The sequence below is a fragment of the Paroedura picta genome, chromosome 1 (genome assembly GCF_049243985.1).
Source record: "Paroedura picta isolate Pp20150507F chromosome 1, Ppicta_v3.0, whole genome shotgun sequence".
Lineage (NCBI taxonomy): Eukaryota > Metazoa > Chordata > Lepidosauria > Squamata > Gekkonidae > Paroedura > Paroedura picta.
The window spans coordinates 22,761,374-22,776,795 of record NC_135369.1 but is presented as its reverse complement, the minus strand read 5'-3'; the positions used below and the strand labels follow the sequence as shown (position 1 = coordinate 22,776,795).

General features: G+C 46.8%; 1 protein-coding gene across 1 annotated transcript; it reads right to left on the bottom strand.

Moving 5' to 3' along the window:
- Positions 1-1,929: 1,929 nt before the first annotated feature.
- On the bottom strand, positions 1,930-12,710 carry LOC143832546 (cystatin-like). Its single transcript, XM_077327116.1, has 3 exons — positions 12,428-12,710; positions 10,697-10,825; positions 1,930-2,715 (listed from the first exon to the last, which is right to left on the bottom strand). The coding sequence occupies exons 1-3, from the start codon at positions 12,668-12,670 to the stop codon at positions 2,626-2,628; spliced, it is 462 nt and encodes a 153-aa protein (XP_077183231.1). The 5' UTR covers positions 12,671-12,710; the 3' UTR covers positions 1,930-2,625.
- Positions 12,711-15,422: the final 2,712 nt, after the last annotated feature.

Here is a 15,422-nt window from a genome sequence, read left to right as displayed (position 1 = left end):
AGGCCTATTCCACTGAGGGACTGCTCTGTCAGGAACTTCTGCTTAGCTGCAAATTCTTTTGAATGAATTTCAACCCATTGGTTGTGGTCCAACCTTCTGGGGCAACAGAAAACAACCTTGCTCCATCTTCTATAAGTCAGCCCTTCAAGTATTTGAAGATGGTAATCACATCACCACTTAGTAATCTTCTCTGCAGGCTAAACAGACCAAGCTCCCTCATCTTTCCCCTCATATGACTTGGTCTCCAAACCGCTCACCATCTCCATATCCCTCCTCTGGACACACTCAAGTTTCTCTACATCTTTCTTCATTTGTGGTGCCCAAAACTGAACACAGTACTCCAAGTGAGGTCTTACTAGAGCAAAGTGCTAATATCACCTCACATGATCCGGACACTATATATATTTTTAATACAGCCAAATATCCCATTTGCCATTTTAGCTACTGACTCATGTTCAGTGTCTGGTCTACTAAGAGCCCCAGATCCTACCTAAACGAAGAACTTTACATTTATCACTATTGAAATTCATTTTGTTCATTTTAGCCCAGTTTTCTAGGTTGTCAAGACCATTCTGTATTCTGATTCTGTCTTCTGCTGCGTTTGCTACCCTTCCCAGTTTAATGCCATCAGCAAATTTAAGAAGCACCACTCTATTCCTTCATCTAATCCAAATCATTTATAAATATGTTGAACACCACAAGGCCCAGGATAGATCCCTGGGGTACTCCACTGGTCACTCCTCTCCAAGAAGATGATGAACCATTCACAAGCACCCTTTGGGTGCGATCTGTCAACCAGTTCTCAATCCATTGAACAGTAATAGGTTCAATACTGCATTTTACCAACTTGTCAATAAGAATTTCATGTGGAAAATTATCACAAGCCTTACTGAAATCAAGGTAAACTATGTCCACAACATGCCCTTGATCTAGCAAGGTAGTAACTTTCTCCCAAAAAAAGAGATAGGGCTCGTCTGACATGACTTGTTCTTGAGAAAGCCATGCTGACTCTTAGCGTAGCTAAGAGAGCCAGTTTGGTGTAGTGGTTAGGAGTGCGGACTTCTAATCTAGCATGCCAGGTTCGATTCTGCGCAACCAGCTGGGTGACCTTGGGCTCGCCATGGCACTGATAAAGCTATTCTGACCGAGCAGTGATATCAGGGCTCGCTCACCCACCTCACAGGGTGTCTATTGTGGGGAGAGGAAAGGGAAGGCGACTGTAAGCCAGTTTGAGACTCCGAGTAGGGGAAAGCGGCATATAAGAACCAACTCTTCTTCTTCTCCTACTCAAGGACCAACTGTTTAATGATTTGTTATAAAAATTTGCCAGCTATAAATATTAAGCTGACAGGTTGGTAGTTACCTGGATCCTCCTTTTTCCCTTTCTTGAAGATGGGAACATTTGCCTGCTGCCAATCTTCCACGTTTACCTCCTGTGAAAGAGAATGAGCAGGAGAAAGGCAGGAGCAAGCAGAAGGCTTTTCCAGCTTTCCAAAGGTGGAGACTTTTAGGGAAGGGTTGCCAAACCTGAGTTAAGAAATGCCTGGAGATTCGGGGTAGAGCCTGGGAAGAAGAGAAACTCAGCAGGAATTCGATCCTATCCAGCCCATCTTCTGAAGTTATATTCTTCTGGAAGCTAAGGAAGGTTGGGATGGGAGACCACCAGCGAAGTCCCAGGGAAGATGATTTTAAGCTGCTTTGATACTCCTTCAGGTAGTGAAAAGTGGGGCATAGAAACCAACTCATCGCCCTTTGCCATTTTCTTTTTGCTGCTATAAATTATGCTTCGTCCACAGGTCTACTGAACTGAATGCTATTGGCTGAACATTTTGGGAGTTCAAAGACAGAAAAGCTGCCATTGTATCTTAGATTCAAATGGGTAGCCGTGTTGGTCTGAAGCAGCACAACAAATTTAGAGTCCAGTGGCACTTTTAAGACGAACAAAGTTTTATTCAAAGTATGAGCTTTCATGAGCACTCACACTTCCTCAGATACAATGTCATTGTAGACTAGTTTAACTGATGGCAGGAAGATAGTTGTGAATTCCTTGTGTTCTACAGGGGATTGGACTAGATGACCCTTGAGATCCCTTCCAGCAGTATGCTACTATGAATACATTTTTAAAATTATTCAAAACTCAGTCTTTCCCTCCAAATCAATAATTGCCAAAAGATTTCTACAACTCAAAGACAAACTCTCTCTGAACAGAGGCCTGCTTTCTCACTCCAGATCCAAAATTAGGGACAGGGGGTTGTTACTTCTTTCTCAAATTAATACTCTGCAAACAAACAATATACAAAAAGCACGGGGTTATTTTGTTGTGAGCAACAGAAACAGGAAGACATAAATTTTATTCCAAATTCAAAAGATGTCAGCAAATATACAAGGGGAGGGGTGGAGAAAGTAAGCCGTTTCATCATTGTCACAGTCTGACTGAGTTTCCAGGTGATCCATTTCACAGGCAAGACTCCCGGACTCCCGTTGGTCCACTGTGCCTGGCGAATCCTGGAGGCAGTTAAGGAGAGCAGGCCACATGGCCTAGTTAAGAAGAATCTGATTGGCTTGAGTGTATTTTGTAATAGTTGCAGAAAAGCTGCAGTTCTCGCTGGCTTCCAGACATGAGATTCAGGAACGCGCCTGTCCGCAGATCATTTCCGTCACGTGTGTGTCGTTCAGCCAAGGACGGCTCCATACGTAGAATTTGCACGTCTGTCTCTGGGAAATGGAAGAAAGAGAAGCATGATTGGCATTGTTTGAGGCAGAAAATATTCCCTCACTTTGTGTTGAGTGGGAAGACAGGTGTGTACGTTTGTTAACACAAGACCCCTCATCAAAGATTTAGCTAAACTAATGCTTTTATGTATCCTTTTCAGGAGATTGTCCAGAACAAATTTTGAGAAGCATTGCACGTATTTTAAAAAATAAACAGGTATTTCAAATCCATGAGGCATCCAAACCTCAATCTTATTTTTGGGGACTTCCTGAGCCCCACCTCCCACCCCAATGTAAGCAGGTCACTTTCCTATTGAACATATAGATAGCCCTATTCTGCTTCTGGGGTTCCCTCCTCAGCTTGGCCATTTCTCACATACTCCCACTGCTAGGCTTTTATCCCTTGACTCAGTCTACTTCCCAATCTCCAATGACGTTGTCGGATTTTTTGGCCCACTTCCAACTCCTATTGAGCGGTGCCCAAGCAATCCCAGCCTCTGCTCCTGCCAACACACTGCCCTTCCTGTCCCTAGGGCCACCATGACCTCTCACGCAAGGCTATTGGAAGCCCAAGCCCGTTACAAGACCATAAAATAAACAAAACACAGCCCAATTTAAACAAATGAATACCAGCAGGCATCAAAAAAAAAGAACTCATTCCAAGGCAATATGGTCAACAGCAACGGTGTTGTTTTAAAACATGTTAAAACAATTAGAGAAGCTATAATTTTGAAAATGACAGGGTTTTCTTAATCGGTCAAAGGCTAGGTTATTTATTTGCTTCACACTACAGCAGACTCAAGCAATGCCTCAAGGGGTTTTCAAAAAAAGATTCAGAGGTGGCAGAACTCACCAGGGCCGACTCTGCTTAGCTTGTGAAAGTTGGCTAGCCTGGGCCAGCCTGGGCTTATTCCGCACACATTGGATAATGCACTTTCAATGTGCTTTTACAGCTGAATTTTCCTGTGCAGAACAGGAAAATCTGCTTTCAAAGTGCATTGAAAGTGCATTATCCAACATGTGCAGAATTGGCCCTGGTCAAGGCTAGGTAGAAGTGAAGTATAGTGGTTAGAGTGCCAGGACGGAATTTGGTAGACTGTTTCAAATCCCCATTCAACCATTAATTCTCTCAGAGTAACTTTGGAACAATCTCTTCTCTGTCAGCCCAACCAACCTCACAGGGAAATGGTGAGGATGAAAAAGAGGAGGGGCAAATGATGTTGTAAACCAGCCTTTCTCAACCTTTTTACCATTGAGGAAACCCTGAAACTTTCTTCAGCCTTTGAGAAACCCTGGAAGTGATGTCAGCAGGCCACACCTCTCAGCCATGCCCCAGAAGTCACATGTCACCAGAAGTGACATCACAGACACTCCTACAGGAAATGGCGGGAAGAGAGCCAGAGCAGGACTCTGCTGCTCCATCACCCGTCCCCACCCTCGACACTGGGCTGCTTTCTGAGGTGGTCTCCTTTACCTCAATGCTTGCCCGCCTATTTGCCCCCTTTGCTAAGCTCCATGTGTGCCAGCAAGAAAGGCGGCTCTCACACACAGCCTGGCTGGCTACTATGATTTCAGGGATCAGCTGGACGGACTCATAAGGGGCAGCCATGAGCCAGTGCTCTGTTTCCCTTGGCCTGTCCATCCATTATGTTTACTTGAATAAATCCAGTTCAGCAGAAGTCCCATTTCTTCCTTCAAATCTTGTTCCTCAGCTGCTCTATTTAAGAACATATTTAGAGCCCTCCCAGGTCAGATGGAGGTTCTTCTAGTCCAGTGTTCTAATCCCCACAGTAGTCAGATGCTCCAGGGTGTCTCCGTCAACTGCCATTCAGAGATAAACTGCCTCTAAACATGGAGTCTGCCCCAGGGCCCGGCAGAAGGCTCACTGGGTGAGGGGAAGCCGGCCGGGGGACTTACAGCCGGAGAAGGCGTCTTCCTCTGACTCCCTGGCCGGCCCAGGCAAGGCTGGGCCAACCAGCCAATGGGGAGCCGCGCTTTGTGCAGCTCCCCATTGGCTGCTTGGCCCTCGAGTGACACTCAGAGGGCCCAATCAGGAGCCGCTTCGCGGCTCCTGATTGGGCCCTCCGAGTTTTTATCCCGGACAGAGCCTGCCCTATCTCCTCCTCTTTAGCCCTTACTCCTTTATTTAATCCGCTCCGCAGGAGCGGTTAAAGATTAGGTAGGGGAGGGAAGGAAGGAGGGGAGGGAAGTATATAGATGGTATAACTTCTTGGCTGGCCTCAACCTGCTCCACCATGCAGGGACTTGGCAAGTTCAGTCCAGGCCCTGATCTCCCTGGGGAGCTCATTCCACCAGGCAGGAGCCAGGGCTCTGGTTGAGGCCAGATGTATTTATTTGGGGCCAGGGATCCCTAACTGGCTGGAATCACTAAATCGTAGTGCTCTCTGGGGCATGTATTCAGAGGGGTGGTTCCTCTGATACACGGGGCCCAGATCGTGAAAGGCCTTAAAGGTTAAAACCCAAACCTTGAACCGGATCATTACTTAAAACTCTCAATGTATCTAGTTAATCTGCTTTTAAAGCTATCTAAGGTGGTGGCAGAAACAAATCCCTCAGCAGCATTGTATAATCAGAGGCTGTGGTAATTCCTTTGTCATGCTTCAGTTGAATCTTCCCTGTTCACTTGTTGAGCATTCCTGAATGACTCCGTTTGTGGGACATTCCTGAACAACTCCTTAATTAGTTCCTTTTTCAGGAGAGGAGGGGAATAAGTCATTTCCTTTCTACTTTTCTGTTTCCAGTGAATCTTATTTATTTATTATTAATGACTTAGATTTATCTGACCGCCCCTTCCAGCAAGCCAATTCAGGGCAGTTAACAACATAAAAATTGGATACAAATAGCACTGAACAGCATTAAAATAATTTACAATAATTAATCAAACCACTTAAAATCTTCTAAAATACCTCATTCAATTCCACAGCTGCACCAATATTTAAAGCCATTGCCTGTAATTCTTTCTTGATTATTCCAGGGGAGAGCTTATTTCTCTTCATGACAATTATTTTATAATCGCATAATTGACGATGAGGAGAAAGGCAATATTTAAAGCCCCTCCCCCAGCAGAAGATCCCTTTAGACAGGCCAGCCAGTGAAGCAACACAAAACTGCTTTGAAACAGCAGGGATAAAGAGGAAAACTTCACCCTGCCAAGCCTCAACGTTCAATTTGTACTTATTTACAAATCCTGCTTTTCTCCTAATCCAGGGGACTCAAAGCAGCTTACATTAAGCCGTAACATTTCGTCAAGTCTGTACACAAAGGCGGGCATTTTAAGTAAACAGGAGTGCTACAAATCCACCTGGGCAAAATGACCCCGAAATCCGGAAGCATTAGAAAGCCTCCCTGCTCTGCTTACGAAGGAGGGGTGACTTAGCAACAGCCACAGCGTCATCAAGGACTAATCTGAGAATCTGGACATCTGAAACTACTTTGTACCAATAGATTCAAGTGTGTAGCCATGTTGGTCTGAAGTAGCTCAACAAAAATTGAGTCCAATAGCGCCTTTAAGACCAACAAAGATTTATTCAAGGCGTGAGCTTCCGAGTGCATGCACTCTGTGCATGCACTCGGAAGCTCATGCCTTGAATAAATCTTTGTTGGTCTTAAAGGCGCTATCGGACTTACTTTATACCAAGGCAGACCCTCCACCTCTCAAGGTCAATATTGTCTCGCAGCAGCTCTTACTGTGTGATTCCTTTAACTGAAACCTTCTGCATCCAAAGCAAATACTCTGCCTTCAAACCACAGCCACTCCCCTGTGAAGCAACAAGCTCTAGACCACAACAGTCCGTGCTAGAATACAAATGCATTAGTCTCAAGGGCCATAAGACTCATGTTTGTTGGCTGCAAACTGCCCCAACAGTACTATCACTCTGTTTTCCTCAGAGGTCTGTGTTTGGGGGGAAAACTGCCCCCGCCCTCTCAACTTCTGTTGGATGACTAATTTTGGAATTCTTCCTCCTACAGCTATCCTGCTTGCCCTACATTAATAAATACCTGCTAACAGCAGTGTGGTTTTCCTTTGCACAGAGGTGGAAGAGATCATAGAAGGCCATCCAGTCCAGCTCCCCAGTTTCTCAGAGGCTTAAATCAGTGGTCCCCAACCTTTATGAGGCTGGGGACCGGTAGGGCATCGGGCCGCGCCCGCACGGGCCACGACCACGCATCGGGCCGCGCCCGTGCATCGGGCCGTACCCGCGGGCCGCGCCCACAGATCGGGCCGCACCTGCGCGGCCCGGCCCTCATTCCCTCTCCCCGCCCTCCCGCAGTAAGAAGCTTCCCGGGCCACAAGCTTGCAGCCTGGGAAGTTTTTTACTGCGGGGGGGGGGCGGGGAGAGGGAGCCGCGGCCCAGCGCCATGGCCTTTGCAGCCCGGAACCGGGCCGCGGCCCGCAGGTTGGGGACCACTGGCTTAAATCACACACTCCTGACAGATGCTCATCCAATCTCCTCCTAAAAACTTCCAATGAGCGAGATTCCACCACCTTCTGAGGAAGCATATTCCATCTACGGACAGCTCTCACGGACAGAAAATGCTTTCTAATATTTAAGTGGAACCTCCTTTCCCATAATTTGAACCCACTGCTCCTAGTCCTTGTCTCTAAAGCTGCAGGAAACAAGTTGCCCCCCCCCCTTAAACATATCTACCTTTTACGTAATTAAAAAAGCCATACTATCACCGCTTCTCCACAGTACACATACCCAACTCTCTCAACCTCTCCTTGTAAGACATGGATTCTAACCCCTCAACCATTCTAATTCCAATGTAATAATATTCTTCCTGAACTGCAGTACTCAGAACTGGACACAATATTCCAAATGAAGTCTAACCAATACAGAATAGTGTGGTGTGCTAATTTCCCTTCCTCTAGATTCTATGCTCCTAGCAATGTACTTTAATATCACTATAGCCTTCTTAGCGGCCATACTGATGGCTCATATTCAGCTGATTGCCCACCAGAACTCCTAAGGCCCTTTCACATGTACAACTACCAAGCCAGGTACTCCCCATCTCATATTTATACATCAGTTTTATTAACCCAATACAATACTTTACACTTCTCCCTATTGAAATTAATTTTGTAGGCTGTGGCTTTTCTAATGTTGCTTTAATTCCTTGGTGCTGCACTCGTTAATAATGTTTTAGATCAGACTTTTTAGAAGTATTTCTTAGGTGGAGGCCATCCACATTGCCTGCTGCTTTTAAATGTCAGAACTCTCTCAGCCCCACCAACCTCCCAGGGTGCCCATTGTGGGGAGAGGAAGGTAGGTGATTGTAAGCTGCTGCTAGACTCCTTCTGGTAGTGAAAAGCAGGGTATAAAACCCAACTCTTCTTCGGCATGCAAAGCAGATACTCTACCACCGAGCCTTGGTCCCTATCCTATTTGATATTAAGGGTTAACCCCCCCCCCACGCATACACACACACTTCACTCCCAAATACTTGAAGTATTAACACAGCACGCCCCAGTATCTACACAACAGCTGAAAACACAATAAAATCTGGCCATGTGCAGATCTAACTATGCAACCCTGCTCCTATATGAGCCATGCTTCATGGGCAAGTTTTTTTCTCTTCGGTTGCCCGTTGAAAGAAACAAAAAAAATGCTAGAATGGAAATGGTTGGGAAACATCCTGCCCCGTCCAAGAGTTTGCAAACTGGAGGTTTTCTTGGGGAAGAGTGGGAGGATTGTGACAGCCCTCCCCAGTTCCCTTATTTCTTTACTGAAATCTTGGTGGCTCATAGCAATCTTCAGCAGAGCCTTCAAAAGGTTGTGCTATTTACAAAGCACATGTGGAATGGTGCAGCGTGTTTTTGAACAGCTGTAGTGAATTATTGCAATTTTTAAGACGGGCATGCCTTAAGTCCAGGTGGGATCCAGAATTACAGTTTATCTCCAGAATACAGTGATCAGATCTTCTGGAGAAAATGGGTGCTTTGGAGGGTGGACTCCATGGCCTTGTTCCCCACTGAGGTCCCTGAGGCCTCTCCAGCCTCCAGAAATGGGTATCAGTCTTGGGTGTGGGGCTTGTTTTATTTATCGCCTGTTGCTGTGTTTATATTCCATCAGTCTGGCCTTTTAATGGGATTTTTAATGAGGACTTTGTAACCCACCATGAGCCATTGTATGGGAGTGGTGGGCAATAAAATAAAAAATAATATTAATAATAATATCAAGGGGTTCCCTAACCTGGAGCTGGTGACCCTACCCTGCACCACCCACTAATGGTGACTCTGTCCCTAGCATTTCTAGACAAGAACTTTGGCCAGAAAGGAGAGTTTGGATTCCTGTTTGAGATGCTTACACAGCAGGCAAGCTTGGCTCAGGAGATAAAGCAACCCTCATCCTTGCCCTTGGTAACAAACAGGGATGCTGGGGAGACGGTTGTCATGATGGCCCTTGTGGTCCTACCCACAAATTACCTTAGGCAGAAATAAAAGGAAAAGCAGCCAATAGCATTCTTAGATTATTATTATTATTATTACTATTATAATATTTGGATTTATTTCTCACCTCTCCCCGAAGGCTCAAGGTGAGTCACAACACATAAAACCCCAATAGAAACCCATACAATAAAACCCATAAATAACACTACATGCAATTAATTAAACAATAAAGCGAGATGCAGCAAAAAGGAACTCAAGCCTTATCTATATCACCCCTCGATAACCCGCCCTATTCTGCAATAATTGACAGCTGTTAGTGAGCCAATAACCTGCCACCAGTCGTAACACTGACTTCTGACTCTAACTGAATGGGATACCAGGGATTCTTGGGGATGGGTCATGTGTACTGAAGCTGCCAGATTTTGGAAGCATCAAGGGGTGACCTTTCATGCGCGCATGAGCAATCCCAGACATAAATGCCAGGCAGCATCTCCACGCATGCCAACATCATCTCAAAACCATGAAGTGATGTAGCCCATTTTAATGATTGGGAGGAATGCACCAAGACAGTGATGCAACCAACAGGGTACTGGTTTCGACAAGAGAACCTGCTACTTAAACTCCACTCTGATGATTCATCAGTAACAACAGGAAGGACCTGTTGAGTGAGCATCACACACCAAGGATACGATGTTTACCCTGTCTTCTTTTTTGATAGCTATTCAGTGGCTACCACAGCTAAACACTTCTTGCTTTAGGCAGGAAACTAAGAACCTTCTGCATTCGGGTGGTTTTGACCATGGGGAAAGCTAGGTTCTCAGCCATCATATCTAAATTTAGCTGGATGGCACTGGAAAACTGCTCTCTTTCACACTAAAGACAGAAGGCTGGCTGTGTCTATGAGCCAGTAGAGGTTTGGCTAAGACTTTTGGATCAGCATTTGGAAGACCTGGGTTTGAAGCCATACTTGTGCTGGATGACCTAAGAACAGCCACTCTTTCAACTTAGCCTTTCCCACAGGGTTGTCGCAAGGATAAATTGGAGGACAGTAGAATGGTGTAAACCAGTTTGGGTCCCCATTGGGAAGAAAGAAGGGGACAAACTGAGTAATTAAATTCCCCAAGGCCTTCTCATTTGCCATCACACAGGCGGGCATTATAAACAGCCCTTTGCTGCCCATTAACTCAGACAAGGGTGCATTGCTAGTGGAGACACAAAACCAGTTAGAAAGCCATAATAAACCTAGATCACAGTACAAAGGCCATAATTCTAGACCACCCGCATTTGATACAAAACACACCACAAAGTTAACCCAATTAAAAATTGTATTAATAACTCAAGTTCTAGCCAAGAAACCCTGAGGACTGCAAGGGATAGGGATTTCTAACAAAGTGTTTTTAGCATTGGCAAAAAATCGCACATTTGCTCAGACCCTAATACATGGAAGAAAAGGAGAACCATAGCATTTTAAATCCTTTCCAAGCAGGTTACAAGACTAGTGGTGTCTCGCCCTATCTGAGCATCACACAGCAGATCCAAACCCCTGGTCCCGTCCAATCTCTGCCTTCTCACCTGCTGTTCCGTCCTTGGGGGCAGCTCACATCGTCCCAGGTCCAAATGCGTCAGTCCTTGCTTGCTTCTTTTGTCACACCGTGTGCTCACCAGCAAAATCTTCAGACTGTACCTTATTCCTTCTACCACCTGGGGAAACAACATTATTCTTCAACAGGCTTGCTTTTATAGCATTTGGTGTTTTACAGAGCAGCACAAGGCATGAAATACCCCATTATTGACTGAGAGGCAGGCAACAAGGGCGCCCTGCAAATGCATACTGAAGCTTCGTTTTTATGAAGACTTTTACAACTTACTGCCAACACTGTCTTTTAACGCCCGTCTTGCTTGCTAAGGACTGCTGGCCAACTAGTTGTTATGGCACAAGAGCAGAGGTGGGTAAGGAGTTGGCAATCCTAGCCTAAGCAAAGCACTTTGAACTCTCTGAACACACTACACAAATTGTTCCTGAAATGCAGTGTGGCTTGCTATGTATATCTCATCCACCTTTTTCCAGACTAGAGCCAGCTTGGTGTAGTGGTCAGGAGTGTGGACTTCTGATCTGGCGAGTCGGGTTCGATTCCCCGCTCCTTCTCCACATGCAGCCAGCTGGGTGATCTTGGGCTTGCCACAGCACTGAGAGTATCCCTAAAACTGACCTTCCCACTTAAAATCACCCCTCCATACTGCCAAATCAAACTACCCACACTTTAGCCCTCCTCATAGTTTCAGCGTTTGGCAAATGGGAGCCTACCCATCTCTATCAGCACCCATCCAGTCAAGCCACTCACTGGCTCTGAACACTCAGCAGCCCCGATAAACAGCACAACAGCATAACTTGAACTCAGAAGTAGTGGCTTCTAATCCAGTAAACTGGGCTTGATTCCCCACTCTTCCACATGCAGCCAGCTGGGTGACCCTGGGCTAGTCACACCCCTGATAGTGCTGTTCTCACAGAGCAGTCCTGTCAGAGCACTGTCAGCTCCACCTGCCTCACAGGGTGTCTGTTGTGGGGAGAGGAAAGGAAAGGCCGCTTTGAAACCCCTTCAGGCAGTGAAAAGCCGGGTAACCAACTTTTCTTCTTCTTCTAACTAAAATCTCACCACTCACCAAGCAAGCGACTCAGGCCATCAGGCCATACCAGCCTACCTTCAAAGGGCCTTTGCAAGGAGACAAGAGTCCGGAAATTTTTCAGAAGCACTAGACACCTGTCTAAAAGCTATTAAGCTGCCTTATACAAGGAAGGCACATAAAAAAGGCCATAGGGTTGAGCACCCCACTTTTGAAAGTGTAAACCGAGCTGAGATCCCTCCTCATCCGTGAGATCTTTTAGCAACTCGTCTGCAGACATGCAGGGCAGCCCCTCAACACCCAGCCCTACTTGCTGATCCCTCCAAGCTCAGGTCTCCTACCCCTCTCCCCCTGTCCCCAGACACACAGGCGCACCCACCCAGCGTTTCCTAGGCGCTGCGGCTCAGCATTCACTGCCATGCCTTCGGATCGCGTGAAGTGTGGCTAGAGCGCCTCTGAGCAAGCACAGAGCGCATCCCCTTCCCCACCGCGCAACTGCAAAGAACGCTTCTCCCGCTGGCGGACCCACCCACCCGGCACGCGTCCCGAGAGATCCGCCAGCAGCTGATCTGCTCCGGGACAGCTGTTCTGCCCCCCCCCCCCTTAAGCGCCATCCTTCCAGAGCATCAGGCTGCTGCGGAGTAGGAGGAAGCCATGCAGCGCCCCCAAAGGGAAACGTACTTGGCTCTGCGCCTTGAGGATCTCCTGCGAGCGGCTGTAGAAGAGGCTGTTGCTGACTTGGTTGAAGTGATTGACGGCGACCCCGGCCGCCTCCCGCACGTCCCCGTCGGACACGGAGCGGTCGCGCCACCCCCCGACCAGCATCCGGCGGTCGGCGGCCAACACGGGCAGGCACAGCAGCAGCAGGCAAAGCGCGAAGCCGCGCAACGCGCCCGACAGGCAGCTCCGCGAGGCACGCACCATGGCTGCGAATGAGCGGCTGCGCCAGCGCGGCCGGCTAAGTCCGGAGAGCCTGAGGCCACGCCCACTCCTGGAAGCGGGCGCCCCGCCCACAGAGCGGCCGGGAGAGGCGGGAATGGGCAGGTAAGGGGCGGAGCCACACACCCCTGTTCCTGGAAGGAGCCGCGCCTTGTCGCGCGCGCAGGTGCCTCCCTGCCCTCGGGTCATCGCTCTTCTCTGGATTTTGCAGGCAAGAGATCTTTGGGGTGGGGTTTTAGGGTTGTGTGAGGGGAGCCTTTCTCTTTCTGGAATTCGCGTACAAAGGCTCCCCAAATTTGGGATATATTCAGAAGGGAGACTGCATATCCAACTGTACAGTGTCACAGAATCAAAGAGTTGGAAGGGTCCATAGAGGCCATCTAGTCCAACCTGATCAACTTGAAGTTTAAACCCATTACTGCACATCCTCTCCTCTGTAGCCAATGGAAACAGCATCCTGCCCTCCTTGCTGTAAAGTGGCACTGCCTAATAAGCATGAGACTGGCATAAAAATATTCCGCTAGATTAGTCAACGTTAAGGTCAGGAGGGTTTCCCTCCCTTTCTTTGCCTCACCTAATCCTAACTCCAAATGATAGGGCCCCTTTTGCTTGACTTCGGGGTTCACATCTCCCTCATTGGAAGTTTTTAGGAGGATATTGGATGAGCACCTGTTGTGTTTTTAAAGTCTCCAGAAGGGGAGGGGCTAAACTGGATGGCCTCCTGTGGTCTCTTCCAGCCCCTTGTGATTGGTTGGGAAAGCTCAGAACTGGGAGGGGAGCCAAGTGCAGCAGGAGCCTCTTTTATTGAACACGTGGGAGGGAGAGGATTGGAGACAGCAGAGGAGGGGGGAATAAATCCAAGAGGCAAATCTCTGCGGAGGGAAGTTAGAGCTTCTGGAGCTAAGACACTTTAAAACAAGCCTTGCAACCAGGAACCAGGAAGTTTTTGAACTGACTGGACAATCAGTGAAGACTGCTTTGCTATGAGTGGAGAAGAGAGTTAATTCGCAAAAAGCAGGAAGCTGCACACTTGCTGATGGGGATTTTTTCAAATATTGAGGGTTATAGCCACTTCTGGATATTGCGGGGGAAAGGTAGGGTCACTCTGGATCAATCGTGCATGTTGCAGAGGGAAAATTTAAAGTGCTCAAAATCAAAATGGAAATCGAATTTATTGTAGATGGGAGGGATTTATTCAAGCTGGGAGTAGGTAAAAAGCTCCATGCAAACTACACCCAGGTGTGGTCTGACAAATGCAATATACAGTAGCACTATTTATTTATCGATTTATTGACTGCCACTCCCAGACCATGCTGGCTCGTGTCAGTTTACAAAACACAATAAAACAAGAATAAAACACATTTCCCCAGTGGCCTAAACCTGTCAGAACCCTCCCCAATTTCCCCAACCAGTCCTAGTATGCACCACCCACCAGCCTTGGGAGGTTGTCCAAGATGGACGGGGCATTTAAGGCCATGAAAGCCATTAGGACCATTGGAGGAGGGACCTGGTCTTCTACAGCCTGGCCTCAACCAAATGTCTGGCAGAAGAACTCCATTTTGCAGGCCCTGCGGAACTATGATAGCCGTGTCAGGGCCCTGAGCTCTTCCGGGAGCTCATTCCACCAGGTTGAAAGGCCAAGGCTGAAAAAGTCCTGTGATTTTAATATGATGTGTTTGTTGATGCAACCTAAGATTGCATTTACCTTCCTTACAGCTTCATCACACATCCATCTACTCATATGTAGCTTACATAACCCAAGATGTTGTTCACACATACTGCTAACTCAGAAGAATCTCTCTCATCCAGTATGTATGCTTGTCATTTTTGTGACCCCGATATAGAACTCTGCACTTATCCTTATTGAATTGTATATCTTGTTCTCATTTGCCCACTTTTCAAGCGTGTTCAGATATCGTTGAACTCTGTCTTCTGGGCTGTTTGCTACTCCTCCCAATTTGATGTCATCTGCAAATTTAATTAGTCCCTCCACCCCCTCATCCAGATAATTGATTTAAAAATGGGGAAAAGTACTGGACCCTGAGGAACCCCACTGCTCATCTCCTTCCAATCTGATGAAATATCATTGACAACTACTCTTGGGGTGTGGTTCTTTAACCACCTAACTATCCAAAATCCAGTCTGGTGTCCTCCAGTGTACCCATGGAAACACTTGTCAAAAGCCTTACTGAAATACAGGTAAATGACATCAACTGATTTACCATGATCTAATAAACTTGTCACTCAGTCAAAGAAGGAAACCAGACTGGTCTGGCAAAATTGTTGGAGACAAATCCATGCTCACTTCCCTGAATCACCAAGTTGTCCTTGCAGATTGTCCCCTTTAACATCTGCTCCATTATCTTCCCTGCAACAGAGGTCAGACTCACTGGCTTGTAGCTTCCAGGGTCCCCTTTCTTCCCTTTTTGGAAGACTGGGATAATATTTGCTCTCCTCCAGTCTTCTCTGGTCCAGGAATTTGAACTCATCTAGTGAAACCAGGTGCCTCTTGACAACCTCTCTGTCCATGTCAACCTACTTTGGCAGGAATAGTGGTCACAAAAAAAGCCTTGGAATCAAAGCACTTATTTTTGGTCAGGTGCAAGTTTAAAACACACATAATAAGCGGTCTTTAAAGAAAACAGCTTTACCAGAAACCTCTGGAAATTTCATTTTAGCTCTTCCCACCAGTGGTTGATGCTTTTAAAATGTTATGTACAGAATGAAATGAAAATAA